We start from the raw sequence: 19,971 nt of genomic DNA on the forward strand, positions 1-19,971 counted from the left end.
ACAGTGTCTTGTTAGAGTGAATTGGTCCTTATAGACTACAAAATATTAAATCACAAGACAACTTGTTATTCCAGTTAGCAGGAAATAGATGGCCTAGCAGGAAACCACATCTTATTGTAGCACAAATATTTCACAGAATGCCTTTATATATCTGAGCTAAAAATATCATCTATTTATTAATACTTCACTATTTCAACCTTTCAAGTAACTTATAAAATCAAAACACATTTTTAACTTTCTACACACACAGTTTGAAAAAAAGAAGCAACACATACTTATCCTTTCCAGACACCTTTGGCAGTTCAAAATTTAACACTTTAAACATTCATGAAGAAACTTAATGATGAAATAACTTTTTGCATAGGCTAGAGGGCCAATACATTTCTGTATATACTGTCAGTGGTTGCATTACAGTACAATATATATTGACTTTGACGGGAATTTTTAATTACTACCGTATCTTAGTTCTGTAACATTATCGCTATTACATCAAATGAATTAGGTAATTGTAGGGAACAGCAGTGTTTATTGCCTATTCTACAGAAGTGTAGAGTTACTACAAAATAATAGCAGCATATTTAATTTTGAAATGCCATCAGATTCTCAACAGCAATGGTTTCTGCCTTAAATTTGTTCAGTAGTATGAAATTCTGCTCGTAGTTATACCATCCCATTCTAGTGATTTTAATCAAGTTTTGGGCACAGGACTGGGGTAGATGCAGCATGGTATTTATCCCATTATAATTCTCCATGACTTTGTGTATTTTGAGATTTTTAAAATTAATCTTATTTAAAGAATTGAAGCACAAACGCTTAAGCTGTATGTGGTTTCCCTTTGAAATAATGGAATAGGAAACGGGTCAGGAAATTCAGTTACATATAATTCTGCAAGCTTTTCAAGAACTGTACAGCCTCCTGTATTGGAATGGCAAAATACAGGCAAAGTAAGTTAGAAGTTTTAATTATCTCTTGCCTCTTGATTTGCAGCAATCCCAGAATACACACAGATTCAATGTGTAAGTTTGGGGAATATGAATACTACAATGAAAATAAAATTCTTGTAGGTTTTTTGAATTCGGAACAGCATGATCTCTTTAGATTTAGGTTGCCATAACCATGGACAAAGTTTGAATCTCGATTCTTATTCTGTGGAGCTGTTGGTTTCATTACAGAGATAGTAAGATTTACAGGACTAGTGATTTTTAAGGAGAAATTCAAGTTTAAGTGCTGTATATTTCTGATGTATCCTACTGATGACAAATTCTTGCAAAGTAATAAATAATAAGTGAAGGTCCAGCTAAGAAAGCCAGAGATCAAAGATCCTAGACAGTGCAAATATAGATAAGAAAAATATAATTTCATACAAGTAAAAAAATTAGGACCACATTCTGACTCACTGAAATAGAGGTTTTGCTAATGAAGCAGAGGCAGCCTGACAGTATGCGTTGAGTTTGGCTATTTTGTCAGAGGAGAGTAGAACCTGACAAAGCAGTAGTAATAAGTAATTGTGAACATTCTTTTGAATCTCACAGGAAATGCAAATGACAAATTTTAGAGATAAATTCATTTTTAAGTATAAGAATAATAATTTGTTTCTCAAAAATTCAGGCATATCCCAGAGACACTTGTAAAAGTAAGGCTTTCATATAAAAATAGAAGATTGAATTTGCACAAAAAGATATTAAGAATTTAAGACAGACTCTGGGGAATTTATATGTAATAACTGAAACAGCAGTGTAAAAACATATAGAACATGAACATTGTGATACTTCCCTGCTGTACCAACGTATTGGAAGTTTCACAGTGAAAATGGATTTTTATTGTAGATTTCTCAGCTTTTTTTTTAACATTTTAAAATATTTCCTGATATTTTGAAATAATTCTAAAATCAAAAAATTAGTTGCTTGCATACATACCTGCATGTCTTTCTATACAAGACTATTTTGAATTTTCATTATATGATGTATGGAAATAAACAGATGCCAAAGGTCTAAAATCCTATGTAATACTTTGGAAAAAACAGCCCTGTTAGTACAATACTATTTGCTTATAAGATGTACAATTACACCATAATTGAAAGTGGTTTTGCATATTCAACTTCTGAAATGGTGTAAAACCACACACAAATAGATATATACTGTACATGTGCAATACATCATTAAAAATTAATTTGCTTCAAAACTTGATTATTTCCTAAATTATTAACTTTATTAGTCTATATTCTGAACTCACTAACCCAGGAGTGTTATTTTAATAAAATAAACACTACCCAGAAAATGTGCCATTAATAAATAGCACTCTGACACATATGCTCTAAGTCAAATATCTGGAAAGCATGGTTATAATAAAATACTGTTGTGATAAAACTGTGCAAAGGAATATTAAAAATTCTGATTTCATAATAATCTGGCCTCTGTAACTCAAAACAAAAATACTTTTGTAGCTATCTGAAGTAGTAGTCTTCTAGTTACAGATTTCTCATAGTTTGGTTGAGAGCTTGTACTGTACACCAAGCAAGTCCACAATGACTTTACTCATACTTTAACTCAACTCCTACAAATACAAGTTTATGAAAAAAAAACCTCCAAACCCAAACATCTACAACAGTGCTAACAGATACTGATTTATCATCACATCACAGTTATCCTTTCTGGGGAGAGATGTGAAGCAGACCCACTTGCTTCTTCTATAACATAGCTTTTCTCCCATCCTCTTCTAATTCTCCTCAGTTTCCTACTTACACAAGGCAAAAGTAAAATGATCTTACCTAGAATTACAATGGAAGGCAGAACAAGGGCAAGAACAAAATTTGGTGGTGTATAAAATCTGTAATATTCTCCTTCAAAAGCTCTTTTCCATCCGTAAATCAGTACATGGAAAGTACTTATGAGCAGAGCGACGTATCCAAGTGTAGACTTTGATAAAAGAGAAAACAGGGGAAAAAGAAGAGATAATGGTACTTGGTCCTGACAGCTCTAACCCATTATTTTAACACTTCTATTAGACATCGTGTTAAAATCTCTTACCTATACACTATTTTAAATGGGCAGTGTGTGGTTTAAAGTTATCGTTCTGAAAACTATGGGTTGAACTGAGCACTGATTTACAACATGTCTCTGCTAGCATCTGTAGGCCTTAATCAAAGTTGAAATGAATATGTTTGCCCAAATTCTAAGTAGTGGAAGTCAACCTCAGGATATGTATGTGAATAAGGAACAATGCCAGTTAAGTTACTGGAACTACAGTTCCCCATTTCTTAAGTACAAGGGTAGATCACTTCCAAGATTTGTGATTATGGAACAATGCAATTCTCCTGAAGGAAATCTGAGCCTAACAGTCCAGATTTTTATCAGTGAGAGGTGCAGTTTGCTTCTTTCTCACAATGGCCTATATCCATTTGCCTGAAGTTAACGTAAATATCCTCACCTCTTGCCATCAGCTGTTGTCTGGTTAATGGGAATACCTGGAGTGCCCAACTTGGGCATATGGCACAACAAAATGATGCAGTTAGTTTGTCATAAACAGGTAGTGCCTGATGGAGTGTGATTTAGAAGGTTCCCACAGCACCCTGTATAGGACCTCTTATATAATCCAGAGCATGCCACAGAAGGCAGTGTTAATAGGGGTCATTTGCCATTTCTATGAATCTGCCCTTCTGAGAATCCTTTAGCTGTGCTGTTCTGCAGACTCAAGTTAAATGTACTAACCTTGACTTTTCCAAACTATGGTAAAAAAAAACCAAAAACAACCAAAAAAACCTACTATGCTTTGAATTCTGATGGTGATCAAATGAAGAAAACCTCTTTTTGGCCAAAACTGATGTAATGACTAACTTGGTTGAAAAACATTTGTAGAAAATTACAGAAACAGAATGGATATTAAGAAAGGTAACTGGCTACCAAGGTTTGGTTTCATTCCAGCAAACAGAGAGGCCAATTAAAATTCATCCTAAGGGTCTATTATAATCAGTGAAAGAATTCTTTCTACTTCAAGATGAATCAGTTTCTAGTAAGAGAAGAATGCCTGAGCTAATACTGCTTGCAAGGATTCAAGGATATAATGGTAGGAAAAAGAAAATACTTTTGATTTTTAGAGGTTGGTACCATGGGTTTTTTTCAACTTGCCAATACTCATGCACTTTTTTGCCAGTGCTTTCAAAACCATGTTGGTATGTCTTAGGTATGCTGCAACCTTTTTTTTAAAAAAGAAAAATCTGCTCCCAAAATGTCCTATAAGAAACAGAACAATCAGACAACCACTTGTGGATATGAAAATTACATACTCAGTATCTAAACAGAACTTACGCTAAGAAATCTGGACAGCAAACAATACTATAAAACCTGATGTTTGAATATGTTATTGCAGATTTTTGCTGCTATTACTATCCTGAATTTGTTGTTGTATCACTGCCAGCAGGGAAGAAGGCACAACTGAATCATATCCCTCACTTCGTCAGGCTTACTGGTGAGAACTATACCAATTCTTGAAAAACAAACTGGAGGGAAATGTTATACAGACTCTTCCCAAAATAATAAAAAAAATGAAATAAAAAAATGCTTGTTTAATTTCCATACACAATCTACAGTTTTAAGACATCTATAGTTTTTTCCATCTAATGGTCAAAATGAATACATTTTGAATTAACATCACAAGGAAAAGAAAAACATGATGCACCCCTATTAATTTTTTTCCTTGTGGAAGGTTGCCATGTGTTTCTTTGAAGTGTTGACAGAGCATGTGCTAGTATGTACTGGACCATTTGAACTGCTCATCTAAAAATATGACAACAAAGACATTCCTATAGGAGCTTCTGTCAGCTACTGATGGTATTTTCTTCTAGCAGGCCCTTAATTGCTATATTTCTGTGCTGTACCTTTTGACAGTAATAACACTGCTTAGCTAGAAAGCGGGTGTCCTCCACACGACTTAGCATTCTGAAGTATTTCATTTGTTTAGTCAGGGCAGATCTGCACTAGAAAATTCCACTAAGAGCATTTATCCCAGTGTGCAGCTACTGACAATGAGTTTTCCAGAAATACAAGCAACTCTGCCTGTGTTTGCTAATTAGGTAAAATGCCACTGCAGAAGGCTGTATTAGTGCAAAACTTTGTTAAAAAGACTTGATTTTTCTCTCTCTGCAAATGTTCAAACACTACAGCAATGTCTGTACAGGGTGGCCAGTATTCAGCACAGGATGGTAACTTAGAGCAGAGGACTTCTGAAAGCAGCTAGAAGGGATACTTTTCCTTCACTAGTAAATTTACACTGCCGAGTGAGTAGCAATAGCAGTTTTAAGTCATGGGAACCCTCTGTCTAAGCTCTATGAGTAATGCTGGGAAAAGCGGAAGAGCATCTTAGGTTGCTTTCCTTCTCTATTTGCTGTAATACTGTGTTTTCTGCAAGCTAATTAGATTAGCACATTTCCTGTGAACTGCCCTATCTTTTAGCTTAAAAGTTAGAGAAAAACAGAGGAAAAGATGCAGGAGGAAAATCCTAAAATGTTACCAAGAAGATGTACATATATATAGAAACACAAATCTGCTGTAGGACAAATCTGCTTCAGGAATTTCCACCTCAATGGTCAAGTAGTTCCAAGCAATTTATATATACAAAAAGTATTTTCTAAAGCCTACATTACGCAAGGTATACTTCATATTCCCCCAGTAACAGGATATTGCTAAACTTACAAACAGGCTGCAGCAACTCTGACTGGAATTTTACTCATAAAATTTCTGAATACTCAGGCCTCATCCTTCTTTACTCTTGGGGAAAAGTATCCTATTGTGAGAGAACCAAAGCAGAACAGCCCTCCCTCAATGTGTGTGCACAAGAAAAGTTTTAATGATACTTTTAATTGATAAAGAAAAGTTTTAGTCTCCAAAGAACTTTTGGATTGTGCTAGCAGACAGAAGGAATGTCTACAAAAACATCAGCTTCCTACTATGCAAATAGCAGGTTTGCACTAATTTTTGCTAAGAAACCTAAAGCTTAGTTTTCAAAGCCAGTCTGCTCTGCCCATTGCCACTTTGAGTGATGTGCTTTGGCCTTGAACTGCTAGACCAGAAAACAAAAGCAGTAGTTAGTTATGCTTACATTATATAATTACAGTTTAACTTCCTTCAGAAGACTGAAGGACCTGGCGCAGCACTGCTTGCAACAATGTTCTCCATTTCCATGTAGCTCATGTGAACGTTCAACAACTGCTTTCAATAAATGTCTTTTTCTGTTTGCAGTGTGTTGGTTTAGGCTTGTTATTCTGCTTGCTTTGAAAAAATACGAACTCTTTTTTATTTCTTGCCCATGTTTACTTTTGTTCCTTATTCAAATATGTTTAGAAAAGAAAAAGAAGAGTACTTCAGTGGTGTTTAAGAAAATTGATGCATTACTTTGTCATCCCCAGCTTCTTCCCCACTTCTTTGTTCAGTAAGCTCTAACTGCAGGTCATGTTAAGATGCCTGCAAAGTTTCATGTGAAATTCACATCACGTAGGGTCACCTACTCAGCAAACTCTTCATCACTGTCTCATTCTGTGGCTTCTTCCTTTGGATGTCTAAGTGTTACTTTCTGAATTGCAATAAAGTAATTAGATACTTGTTTTGTACAGTGGTCAGCTCTGTACTCCAGCCACTCCAAGTTTTCTGCTGGTCTCTTAGCTCCTGCTAACTTTCTTTTGCATCACTATTCAACTTTCTCACATCTCCATTCATATTCATACTCTGAGGGAAGGAGTGGAGCCTACACTGCTTCTCCTCTCAAAGTCCTTTTCCCGTAATTAAGGTATTTTTCGGCACTGACACTCATGTTGTGAAACTAGGCTAGGTAAGATGGAGGCATCTCCAAAACAACTGGGGATATCAGAGACACCAGTGATTTCTGGGCAAAAACATTCACAGCTGGGGTTTCTTTATGGTATTAGGCAGTCTGTGGTAGAGACCTGTTTGAACTACTGTAGGTAGGGGAGATGCTGCTCAGGGCTTGTACTGCTGGAACAAGGCTAGAAAACAGTCTGTACTGTACTACAATTTGTTAATCCTAAACTCAGATTTTCTTAGTAGGACTCAAGACTGAGTATGCTGTAGCAGTAAAACTCTTTAGAAAAGGTCAGACCCTTATTTTGATGAAACTGCATTTACCAAGATGAGCAAGAAATAGTATGCTGTTCTCAGTGGGAAGTGCTGAGGTGAGAAACTGTCTAAGTGTGCTGACTGATTCTTCATCTGTCAGACGCAAAGCAAGTTCAGCAATTATTGTAGCAAATCATCTGAGATTCAGGACTAAAGCTAGAGATGCACTGTTTTTCACAGAACTGAGATGATGGGCTAAATAGTTCCATTGTTTGAGATGAAGGAAATTAAGTTAAAATTCACTTTGTCATATTGTGCTTCAGTAAAGAAAAATATAAAAGGCATTAAGCATTATGCTGTTTTATCTGTTCTTGCATACTGGGTACAATGAAACTTGTGCAGAAATGGAGCCTCCTTTAGTGAGGGATCACTGAAAGTCTGTTTTCTGACTGAATAAAGCAAGAGGACTTTTTTGCAGGACAAGTAACAATAAAGAACAACTTACATCCTGAGAAGTAATTAACGACAAAGTAAAATATATTTAATGGTCATTAACTGTTAGTAGTTCAGTATTTTTTGTGAGAAAAAAATTGGAAATGATCATAATTAATTACCAATACCAGTTCTTTTCAGCATGTATCAACTGTAACCTTTAGAGCAAACAATTTAAATTTGGAACTATTTTGACTTTGTTTACAGTGGAAATAACTGCAGTAAATCTGACACAATAAAAATGCCACTGTAGACATATCACCATGCGATTATTGTGTGGGTTTTGACTCAGACACGCAAGCTGGAAATTTAAAAATCTGAGTAAGGAAAAATAAGACACAACTGCTGGGTTTGTGGCTGGCAGTCATTACTGTTTAAAGGCATCACCTCAGTCACAAGTGAATACATGTTTTTGCTTTTGCACTGATTTACATCATCCAACAGCAGTACTATTGTTTCCCTGCACAGAGAACTTTGGATGGCAGGGATGTTGTAACAATAAAAAAATGGGTACTGACCCCCTCTGAAGGCTCAAAAACATGGGCATGAATAAACAGTTCTATCAGGGGAACTCCAATTTGAAAAATTGTTCGGCCGACTTTTTGTACACCCACCCAGAGTGTTCCACCAACAGAAACCCTAGGGGAAGGGAAGACATTACAGACAGAAGACTTGTGACAGCTACAGCCAAAGAAGCATTCCTCATCACTCCCTTTAAAATGTAAATTATGAAGCACAACCCAAGCCCTGAACAGTTAAGTCAGTGCTTGCATTCTGAACGTTGGAATTTGTATAGTGACAGGTCTAAGAATTAGGTAATATTATTACAGTGACTGTGTTGAAAAACAGTTTAATAGAAAAGATAGAGTTAAGACTAGAGTACTATCTCCAAAGTCAGAGAACAAAACAACAAAACCAAAACTGTGTGTACACACTTGCAAAATCTATCACAAGACTGAAATCTAATAAAATTTCTTATCATTGACTGCTACCTAAAACTAATGACAATTTTGCTTGGAATCAAACATTAGGCTGTTTATTAAAGCCTGTATTTCTCAGTGTTTTGTGCTCATTAGGTCTGCATGCTGTAGATATTTATCTAAGGAAAGAGGGCGGCAGAAGACATGCCAAGACCTGGAAAAGCCTCTGTTTAATAAACAAAGCTAGTGGGTATTTTCAGCTAATAGGAATAATACAGTTGAGAGCTGTATTAATTTGCACACAGTGGAAAGGAAGCAAAAGTGAATGGCTGTCAGAGGCCTGTGCAATAAAAATCCTGCAGGACAAATTAAATCTTCAATTTTAACAGTTGTGTGTATCTACATATAGTAGCATCTCATCAGGATCATTGCCTTTAGTGAGTTTGGCCAAATTTATCTAATTTGAATTCATCAAGAAATTGTAACAAGGGAAAAGGAATAGATTAGTGCTCATTTGGTCTTAGCTATGTGATTATTTAAGACCAAGAAGTGTGAAATGCAAATTCCCATTCTAATACTCATGAAATGCTTAATTACTTTCATGGTAATATATCTGCTGAGTAAGGATATGTTGTTTTTATTAACTTACCAGAGAGAAGGGAAAAATAAGCTCTCACCATGTTGCAAAGTGCTTTTGTTCATCATCATTATCATCAAGGAATTCTTGTTAACAACAAAACCCCCTTATTTAAAAAGTAACTCACCTGAATGAAACTGAACTCCCTCCAGTTTAAGGCACTGTTTACTGAAGGGATGGAAGTTACTGCCAACAAAGCAAGCAATCCAAGACTCATTATTCCAAAGGAGATATACATTTCAATTCGCCACACTTCTTCCTCATTCCAAGAATTTTCAACATTTGCATGAACCTGATGAAAGAGCAGAAAGGAAGCACTTTATTCTACAGAATATTAAAAATATCACAGAAGTTATTTTGCTGAGTAAAAGTGTACAGTCACAGGACAACTATAAAATGGGGTCAAATATTTTAGAGGTTTCCTCATGTCTTGGAGAAAAACAACTATTCCCTTGCTACTGGTATTGGCTCTTGTTAGATTAGATTATGTTAAACATGGAAGCTTAAATGAGTTTTTAAAAGAAAATTTAACATTATATACTATTTATAACAAGTATGTTATAAAACCAGATAAATCTGTGTATTCTTATACACTGTAGAAAAGTAGCTGTGTTCTTCAGACCCTGGAAACTTAAATTCTGTAACACAAATTGGGTGAACCGGCAATTTGTTTTTAGTTTGTAGCATTTAGAAATAGTTTAGCATCATTTCCTGGTTTTGCTTCAGCTCCCTATGCTAAGTCAAAGTTACTTTGCCTATTTCACTGTTGACATCAGATACATCCAAGATTGTTCTCACTGGAGAGCTTTACCAGAAAAAAAGAAATAAATCAGGTCCTTAACAATTGAGAGGCTTGGATATTTAACTAGTTTTCCGCTTTCAGGTGAACTATTGTCATATGGCATGGCTTTAAAGAGGCTGACCAAGAGTATTAGCAAGTAAGAATTTTACAATATTATTAAAACCAAGATAATTTCTTGGTATCAGTGGGTCCTTTACTAAGTGTGAACAATTATAGTTTCTTGCTGCCTTTTAATAGTTTTGCTCTTCCTGCCTTTCTCTTTAGTTCAGTTTTTTATGATAGCCCTTTTAGAATTTGTGGATCCAATACCTTCTAATTTGTTTCATTTGATTTGGTTTCCTTAGTTTGCTTTTCTTTCTGTTCCATCACATCTGTATTTCCTGCAGATTTTATGTGCTGAATGGCAATGTTGTTTTTCTGGCAATGCTGCTTTTCTGCTACTTTAGAAGTGACAATAAGCTACTTCAGTGACAAACAGGAGCATCAGACCCTCTTCTAAAGGATGACAGATTTATCAGAGATTTTTTCAGGGTTATGCAAGACCAGTTGCTCCTGGGAACTGTGAGTCAATCTCTATTGCCTGTAATAGGTGATGTTCACATACTTTTTAATGAATATTTTTACCACTGGTCCAAAAGCATTATAAAGTAACAGCATTTTTATTTTGTAAACACAGATGTATCTGTAAGCATTATTACATTATCTACTCTTATACTTTTCACACTTGTAAATGCACTTACGATATGCATACTTCCCCCATATGTTATGTATACATAGAGAGAAATGTACCTCAGAAGTTCGCTGCTGTTGCTCTTATCCTGTCTATCCTGCATTCTCCTTGTGTACATTACTATCAGGGGTTTAAGTAGGACACATCCTTGATTCCTCCTACCACACAAACTTGACTATAACTTGATGCACGAGGTGAGCACAATGCATAAATTTCTTTTAGTATCCTTATTTGGCACTAGCTATGCATAAGATAACCCATAACATTCCCCAGTGAAAACAGCGGAACAGGTTAAGAAAACAAGCATATTGTATTCATGAGCCGTATGTACACAGCCAAGACATTTTTGGCTCACTGAACTAGTTTGTCTTACCTGGTGGTATGCCATATTGAGGAACAAGTATCGCTCCGACCTCCTCATAGGTAAGCAGAGGCTGTATGCCACATGCACTGTTGCAAAGAAAAAACTGAGCAGTCCAAGCTGCTTTCGACACTGGAGCCAGTTGTCCAGCCAAAGTGGAAATCGCCTATACTTAGTACCATAGTAAAGCTGATAAGCAGCTGCGATAAGTCCTGATAAATACACTAGAGAAAGTAAAGTGATAGCAACAATTGGTAGAGTCTTGTTCACAATCTCAATAGGGATCTTGTAAAAGTCACTCTGCTGATTTTTCACGTATGGATGGATTACATCTCTGATGAAGGAATAGATGAAGAAAAATGTTGCCAGGCTAATGGCAATCACTACAGGCCCCTTCCAGAGTGTGAACAGTTGCAGAGGTAAGTTTTCAATCTCTCTTGAAGATGACAATGCCCCCAAATCAATAGGAATGAAACTGAGCTGGCGGGCAAGCTCAATAACTTGATGGCGAGCCTGAACATTGTTACTGCATATATAGACCTGTTGGGAAAGTTAAGTGAATCATTTGTAGTCAGAGAGAGACTCAAAGGGAAAAACCCACCCAAACCACAAAAAAGACTTAAGGGCCTCCAGGCCAAGAGAACAGCACTACTGCTGAATTGTACACTGTTGTCCCGGTTTGTATCACCAAGATGAGAATATAACTACATACAAACCTAGCTAAAGTGAAAATATACACACTAATTTAGCAGCAAAGTAACCAAAATGAAATTGGCTTTTTCTTGACTGCAGGATGCCCTGGTAATCTGTAAATTGAACCCCACTCCCCACTTCCCACAAGATGTCTACAAGACTGTACTGAACTTGAAACAATGGCTACAAGCATTTCAGAAGATCACGGTATCTCAAAAACACAGGAATCTTGAATAATGACCCCAGAATAGCTGTCCCGTAAACAGAATGCAGAGAACTGTGTATTCTCTCCATGTATAACAATTTTAGCTTAATTTCACAGAAAAGACAGAAACTAGCAGCCAAATAACAACTCCTTGTAAAGACCAGTTTATTACATAGTGAAAGAAATGCACTGCTACAAAGTAGTTTAAAGTTCTTTTAAAATTTACAGTGGGGTATAGTTTGCCCAACACTGTTTGCTGACCATCTGCTTTAGAGCAAACGTGATCCCTTTTGACAGAAGTTACTTACTTATAATGCAGTGCTATTCTGAAAGGGGATAAAAACAGTACAGTGAGGATATTTTTTAAATTATGGTAATTCTATACCAGTTGCATTCCTTTTAAAATCTACCTGAAGTGCCAGAAAACTCAATTTAGCCTCCAGCAGTCATGTTATACCAGCCATTTCTCACGTGTTTCTCAGAGTCCATAACACCATGAAGGGCTGGGTTCTTGCGTAAACTTAAATCCTTTCTATCACTTCAGCAAAGTATGAAAAACATAAAGCTGCCTTTCCTATATGCAGGATGGATTTGGGGAACATACTGGGAAGGAACTTGAACATGATGTTCCCAAGTAGTCCTGGATCAAATGAATGATCACTTAGAAACATATGTGCCTCCTTCTGCTTCCCCATATTTATGATCTTGGGACATTCTAAAAGCTAGATAAATTCTTTCTTTCACTTTGCCGTTATGCTGAACGAGTGCATTTTTAGAACAGCTGACTCCTAAGCCCTTTGATCAGGACCTCAGATTTCTGTGCATCTCTTCCAATAGCTCATGCCATGTAAATCAATATTGAAATTAAAATACTCTGGGAAAGGCTGCTTCTATCACTGTACAGAGCATAAGGACAAAACAATATATTTCCTACAGAAGACACTAAGACCCAACTCCTCTCCTCTGTCTGTAGTCATCTGAAGGTCAACTACGTAGTCTAAGCTAGTATCCACACTTCCTCTGCAATAAACAGGAAACAACAAACATCCCAGGAAACAATATGGACCACTTACTCCATATATCTTACAGTGGAATGAACTAGACTCTGAAAGTTTTAGTAGCCAATAAAGCTAAACTAAAGGCCCAGCATTTCAGGCATGCTATGTCAGGCAGGATGAAACTCATGAGTTCTGCCTCTTTCATTCAGTTCCCGTCGTTTTCATCTTATAAAGAAGTTACATTAATACAAACATAACATTTACCTGTCTGCTGGCATCCTTTGGTCCTAACTGCAGTGACCAAGCTGAAACGACATTGAACCCTTTAACAACCAGGGAATCTGGGAAAAGTGATGCCAAATACTCTGCATTGGAGTCCGGATATTGGTCTATTCTTGTATTATTGCTGACATCAATCAGAATTTTACCAGCGAGTAAATGTTTGAGGTCCCACAAAGAGGCGTAATGTTCTCTGTGTATGGCTACAAAAATGATGTTTGTTTTCGCTACTGCATCTTCATGGTGAGTGACATCAACCACATGGGGAAAGAACTCAGCAGCAAGTTTAGGGTTTCTGCTTCCTACAACTATGTGGTACCCGCATCTGATAAGTCTAATTGTCAATGACTTTGCGAAGTCTCCGCTTCCAATGATGCCTATTGTGATCTTACGGGCATCCTTGATGCCATTGGCAACATTTGGTAGAAAAGTTTCATTGAGGTTCTTAGGACTTCCCATCATAGAGATTGATTCCATACTTCCAAGACACCACACCTACAATGACTTCTTCTGGGGAAAAAAAAAAACAACAAAACAAAACAAGCAACAAAAGGAAAAATTTAGCATAATACAATTTTATGAGACATCAGAATCCATAAACACCTCTGTGAGCAAAATCTGTGGTTCTAAGTTTCATGTTTTATTTCCTCCTTAATAAAATATATGCAAATCAATTTTGTAAAAGAAGAAACATATAATACTTCAGGCACTTCAATGATACAGAAGGAAATAATACTTTTTCCATCTTCTATTCCTATCTTCCACTGGAATACTGGATAACAAGATAACCCTGTGCTTCTGAAACTAATGGTCAATGGGATAAGATACATGTAAAGAATCCTGGATAATCATGAAAAATATTAGAAGGTAGAGATAGCTGGCCTGTGGCTGGTATAAGGACACTGAGTTCAGGGAAGCTGAACTCCATTAAAATCTTATGGAGGTTGTTATTGGGGTATCCTATATTGGCCAGGACGGAATGGATGCAAAAATCTCAAACCTGCAAATGTCATTGTACCACCATGACAGACATCCATCTGACATACCTGTCCGCCTAGGAGATGCGCTGCCCACAAGCATCCACTGGCAAAGACAACTTGCCAATTTCAATTGCCTTGAAATTTGTCAAGGCCTATTCATAAGATCACCAATGACACTGCTAGGTCAGACTTCTAGGTCTGGCTATGGATGCACAAGAACTAAATGTTGGGTGCAAAGGTAAAGGATTCAAAGCCAGAGGTCAAAAATGCACTCAACAGAATTTTCCGACTAAGCAGAGAAGATAAATCCTGAAGACAAACACATGGGAGAGCATTCCATGAAGAGCTAATGGCAGGAAGAGAGAGAGATTTCATGCAATAATAAAAAGGAAGAGAGTTTTAGGATTCAAATTCAGTGCTGTAAGGGAGGCTTTGAAGAACAGATGCTAAGGTTCACAGAAAATTAAAAGAAATACTGCTATAGCTTTGGAGAGCAGAGTTCACAGAACTGCAGTATAGCTGTAACAAAGACAAACAGACATAAAAAAAAACAACAAAACATTCCCCAGGAGGGAAGTTATCACCTGAAACCACAGTTAAGACATAAGTGGTTCTGCACTGTAGAACAGGAATGAGTTCTGAAAATGAAGGAAGCAATGAGGAATGGCAGGCTAAGAAGAAAAGAGAAACCACGAGGTTACTCTCTTGGGAGCTATTCCAGCCCACGTGCAAAAGAAGAGCTGAATGAACCTTTTCATAAGCCACCATGGATTAGTTACCATCACATCACCAGAAGGTGATGTGATGGTAACTAAGCATAAATAGGGGACTTTATGCAGCCATCAGCTAGGAATACAGTATGTGTAGTGAACAACCTTCCACAATTCAAAGTACCTTTGAGTTTCAGAAGTTGGAGGAAGCTACTTAGAAGAATGAGTGCTTTTCATTTCACCTTTAACTAGAAAGGAAGAACTCACTGAAACTGGACCGAGATTCTACATATGGAAAGCAATAATGACAGTGACCACAAAACCACTATTCTAAGGAAAGATTCTAACAGTGAACCTTTCTGGCAAAAGCATACCACACAGATTTTCATGCATGCACTGAAAAAACATTGATTTCTTTGTTACCACATGACCTGAAATGTATCTAACACATGACCAAACTACTAGTATTTCCTGAACCATGATGAGCTCACATCCAGGAACATAATAAGAATAGCTGTATTTTGATCACATAAGAGATATATGTCAACTAGATATGACAGAACACACATGCTTCCACCACATGACTACAGATGCGCACTTTAGTTCATGCCATGTGATGCGAAGGTGCTGCAAAACTTTGGGATAGAAAGGGAACCACCATGAGGAAATGGGCTACCAGCACCATTTAACCATACTGCAGTCTACTTCCAGTTTTTGTCCAAAGGATCCTTAGGAGAGTGGACATCAAGATTTGAACATGTGGAAGTGCTCTGGTGACTGGCTCTCACAGAAGCAAACATGACAAAGTTTCTCACTGCCTATTATAAGGAAAGTAGAGTTGAGGAACAGAATAACAGACTTCATAAAAAAACCTTAGGGGATAGGCAGACATGACTTCGGCAAGTAATTTAAGAGATGGAAGGGATCAAAGAGCTGGCAGTTACTGAAAGGGACTATATTAAATGCACAATAATAGGCCAGAGAGTGTATAAGACTGTTTTAACTGCATTGGGAGAGCTTTAATAACCTAAAAAAAAATAAAATAAAATCAGACAAAAAATAAAAAAAAATTAGAAGATGTGTATGTGCATGGCTAAGTAACAGTATAAAGAGACAGTGGTATCACGTAGGGATAAAATCAGAACAGCAACAGAACAGAAATGAGTTATACGCAGTGAATGACATGAAGGGCAACAAGTAAAGGTTCCATAACACAATAAAAGAGAGGACACAAGGTTTATAACTTCACAGGAAAAGGAACAAATTATAGGTGACACAAAGTAGGACAAAGTGTTAAATGTCATCTTTATTTCAACTCTCAGCAGAAAGGTTAACTGTGAATAGATATTTCCTGAAATTCCATTTACAGGGAGACAGAAGGCAAGGTTAAAGTGGGAAAAGGTAAGTTAAGAGTAAAGGATAAAGGTAAGATAAAGATTCTCAAGTCAGCAAATGCTTATGAAATGCTTAAATGCTTAAAATGATGATTGAAGTGACATCTCAAGAACTCAGAGAGGACAAGAGAGACAGACTAGCATGCACGTCTAAAAGAGGGAAGGGGAACTGAGGAAAGCAAAAACTTGTTAGCCTAACTTCAGCCTCTGGAAAAAATTTACTGAGCAAGCAATTTGTAAATAGATGGGAAGCAGATGATAAGAACTAGCTAAGGTGGGTTACTCAGTAGCAGACTGCAACAAACCCTTTTTTATTATTTTACAAAATATCTGGCTTCACAGGCACAAAACAGAGTAGTAGTGACATAAATTTGACATCTGCCCTTAGATAAGCTAAGAAAACACGACAGAACTATGTCAGCCAGAAGGTGACACAGATGTGAAAACCAGCTCTTGGAAAAACAACTACTGGAGAAGAAGCCTGAACGCACGCAGACCCGAGCAGTCACTGAACCTGTGAGTACCCGCTCGGGCGTCACCTTACGGGGCACGGACTGAGGCGAGGCGCTGGCCGGGCGCAGGCCGGTCTCCCCCCGGCAGGCTGGCGGGCGGTAGCGCGGTGCGGGTGTCTACCCCTGAGGAACTCGGCGGGGCCCAGGTCCTGGCCAGCATCTCCAGCTGCAATGACAACATCACCCATGACAAGAGCGGCCACCCCACCGCCCGGCTGCTCGCCGCCCCTCCTCCTCCGTAACCTCGGGCAGAGCCGGGGCAGCGCGGCCAGGCCCGGCCGCCGCGGGGCGAGGGCAGCCCCGCTCCACATCACCGTCAGGCACCCGGCTGCCCCTCACGGCTGCCGGGGGCCGGCAGCACCCAGCCCCGCTGCCCGATCCACTCCGGGGGGAGGGCAGCTGTCACCGCCAGGCCCGCCAGAGCCCGCCCAGAGCCCGGTACAGCTGCGGCGGGAGGCCACCGCCACAGCGATGGACAGCAGGGAAAACCCGCGGGGCGACGGTGGACACGGCCGGCCCGAGGGGGCGCCCAGCGGGGATGGAGCCCCTCCTGCCCCGGCCCCAGAGCAGCTCACCTCCACCAGCGCCGCCACCTCTGTGCCTCAGACTCCTGCCCGCAGTGGCGGGCGGGAGGGCGGGTGGGCAGGAAGGCGGTGCCTCTCCTGCCGCTGCGACCCGCCCCCTGCGGCCGCTCGTACGCCGCGGCCAGGCGAGCAGCGGAGCGCTGCCCCTGGGGTTGAGATGGCTGTGGGGTGGCAGTCCTGGGGGTCTGCTGCATGTGGGGGAAGAGGGCCGACATGGCCGGGGCCGCGGTGGCCTTGAACTCGGCACCCAGTCACTGTGCTCCCGCCGCAACTCCCTCAAGCCTGCGCAGCCCCCCCAGACTCGGGGTCCCGCTGGCACAGCGTTGGGACCTCGTCGGTCCCCAGGCGAGCTCACGGCCCCGAATGCATAACGCACCTCTCCTCCTGGGCCCCTGCCCTCTTCGGCTACTCTGGCCCAGGTGTGTTCTTCAGCGGGAGCTCTCCTCAGACCGATTTTTCTTGTTCTATCCTGGCAGAAGGGTGATGCTGGCCATCAACCAGTACCCGCTGCAGGGCCAGCGGTGGGGAATCATAGTCATGGAATTATAGAATGGTTTGGGTTGGGTTGGAAGGGACCTTCAAAAGTCATCCAGTCCAACCCCCCCTGCAGTGAGCAGGAACATCTTTACCTAGATCAGATTGCCCAGAACCACATCCAGCCTGGCCTTGAATGTCTCCAGGGATGGTGCATCCATCACGTCTCTGGGACAGGGTTTCACCACCCTCAGCATAAAAAATAAATTAATTCCTTGTGGGTGTTGGATGTGCCTGCCGCCCAGGCTGGCTTGCCCTGGTGTAGGTAGCAGGGAAGTCACCCCATGGTTGCTGTGTACTCTGTGTACTTGTTATATAAAATTCTCATTATAACAAGTGTTATACAAAATGAGAAGACATACAGGCTTCAGCCGCATAAACACAAAGCTGAAGTCCAAGATCTGAATTCTGTGTTGCTTGGCCAAGGAAATTTCCAGCTGAAAACAAATGGAGCATTTTCCTGAAAAAGTGTAGCTTCTGATTTACCAAATAAATTCCATCTTTCCTTAAGCTGTGCTGTATATGTAACAATTTGTAACCCTCGTCCGTTTGTTTTACACATTTAAAACTGACCAACATGCATAATAATGTATGTCTCTCATGCTGCAGCAAAAAAACTAATACATGCACAGATGATTGAAAGGAGCCTTATGATTGCAGTGATACACTGAACATACCTGTTTTGATCCTTTGTGTGTGCATGCTGACTTGTTTCTGTCGTGCTTTAACTGAGGACTTAAACAGAATAAAACATATAATTAATTCAAACATTTGCTTCAATACATAATCATGAACAAGCATACCATAGAATTTGAAAAGAGAGCTGAGAAACTTTTTCTGTGTAGTTCAGAGGCCATTTCCCCCCAGTTATTAAATAAGTCATTTTCCTGACATTGAAAACATGTATTTCTGCAGTATTTTTAAATTTGGTAAACAGATGTGTAGAAAACCTGTTGCCTGATTTCCCAGACTGCGTTTTTGCTCCCATACAGTGAGGACAGGGTTAATACTCCATAGAAGCCAGTGGAAAGGTGAGTCCATTGACACACTACTCAGAACTGAATCGGCCCTTTCCATGGTGAGAACTATTTCAGCCCTCCAGTTCCTTTTTCTAATGTTCTTCTTTTCTTTGCTATTGATTCAAAAACCATCATCCCAGTCTTATTTTTCTGTAGTCAGTACAATTAAAGTAATATGAGCTCAAAAAATTTAGTCCAACCAACAAACATACCAAAAGAAAAAAGCAGAATATTCTTTTTTTTTCTATTATTTTTGGCTGATTCTCTTTACATACTACTTTATACAACTCTTGTCGCCATCAAAGCATTTATATTAAAATAGGCATATTTAGTCATGAAAGTAACTTATGCACCTCAAAATGATAGTGCATCATGCATAATCAGAGTAGTCACAGTCCTGTAATTCCTAATTTATTTGAATTATAGCCTTAATAAGAAGGCTGTAAATCTGATTGTGATTGCTTTTTAGTGGGCTTTATTTTACATTATTAATCCAGCATAAGTCTTGATCAGAAGACTTAGACCTTTAGGAGATGGTGCATTATAAGATCTGTGCTGACTTTTCAACAGGGAGATGGCTTTTTTCTTACACAGATAGTATATGGTTAATGACACTTGAATTCTGTTACTTGTTTCTTGGTTCTTGTGCAGCTGTTTACCGTGTGCAACCATCACAGGTTCTTTCTTCTAGCCAGCTCTATGCAGGGTGTGCCATCTCTGCCCCTGGTCCTTCATGCATAGCCCACTTGGTTTCCCACAGATGTCATTCAGTGTCATTTCTCACCTACATTGTTAATGTCTTCTCCGGCTGTTTCTCCTCTCACTCTGTTCAAACCTACCTAGCTTTAGCCTTTCTGCACAGGGATAAATGAGGGAAGTTTCAAGTCATGATCGTTTACCAGCCTGTTGAACAGACACCACTAACTTGATATCTAGTACCTTTAGAACTTGACCCTATGTTTTCCTTGGAACTTTTTTTTTGTTTTGTTTTGTTTTGTTTTGTTTTGTTTGTTTGTTTCTTTTTGCAGTTTGAATATCCTCTTTTGAAACTGGGACT

General features: G+C 39.0%; 1 protein-coding gene across 6 annotated transcripts; it reads right to left on the bottom strand.

The window, feature by feature from the left end:
• Positions 1-17,077, bottom strand: STEAP2 (STEAP2 metalloreductase). 6 transcript variants are annotated; one of them, XM_062605146.1, is made up of 5 exons: positions 16,810-17,074; positions 13,167-13,691; positions 11,019-11,546; positions 9,241-9,405; positions 1-2,915 (listed from the first exon to the last, which is right to left on the bottom strand). In XM_062605146.1, exons 2-5 carry the CDS (start codon positions 13,656-13,658, stop codon positions 2,631-2,633), a joined length of 1,470 nt encoding a protein of 489 aa, XP_062461130.1. In that variant the 5' UTR covers positions 13,659-13,691; positions 16,810-17,074; the 3' UTR covers positions 1-2,630. The 6 variants fall into 6 exon arrangements, with proteins under 6 accessions (XP_062461130.1, XP_062461132.1, XP_062461133.1 ...); XM_062605148.1 differs by having other exon boundaries at positions 13,167-13,688; positions 16,780-17,074; XM_062605149.1 differs by having other exon boundaries at positions 16,780-17,074.
• Positions 17,078-19,971: the final 2,894 nt, after the last annotated feature.

Source organism: Pezoporus occidentalis, unplaced genomic scaffold (genome assembly GCF_034315485.1).
Source record: "Pezoporus occidentalis ecotype Australia unplaced genomic scaffold, CSIRO_AGI_Poc_V1 ctg9, whole genome shotgun sequence".
NCBI lineage: Eukaryota > Metazoa > Chordata > Aves > Psittaciformes > Psittacidae > Pezoporus > Pezoporus occidentalis.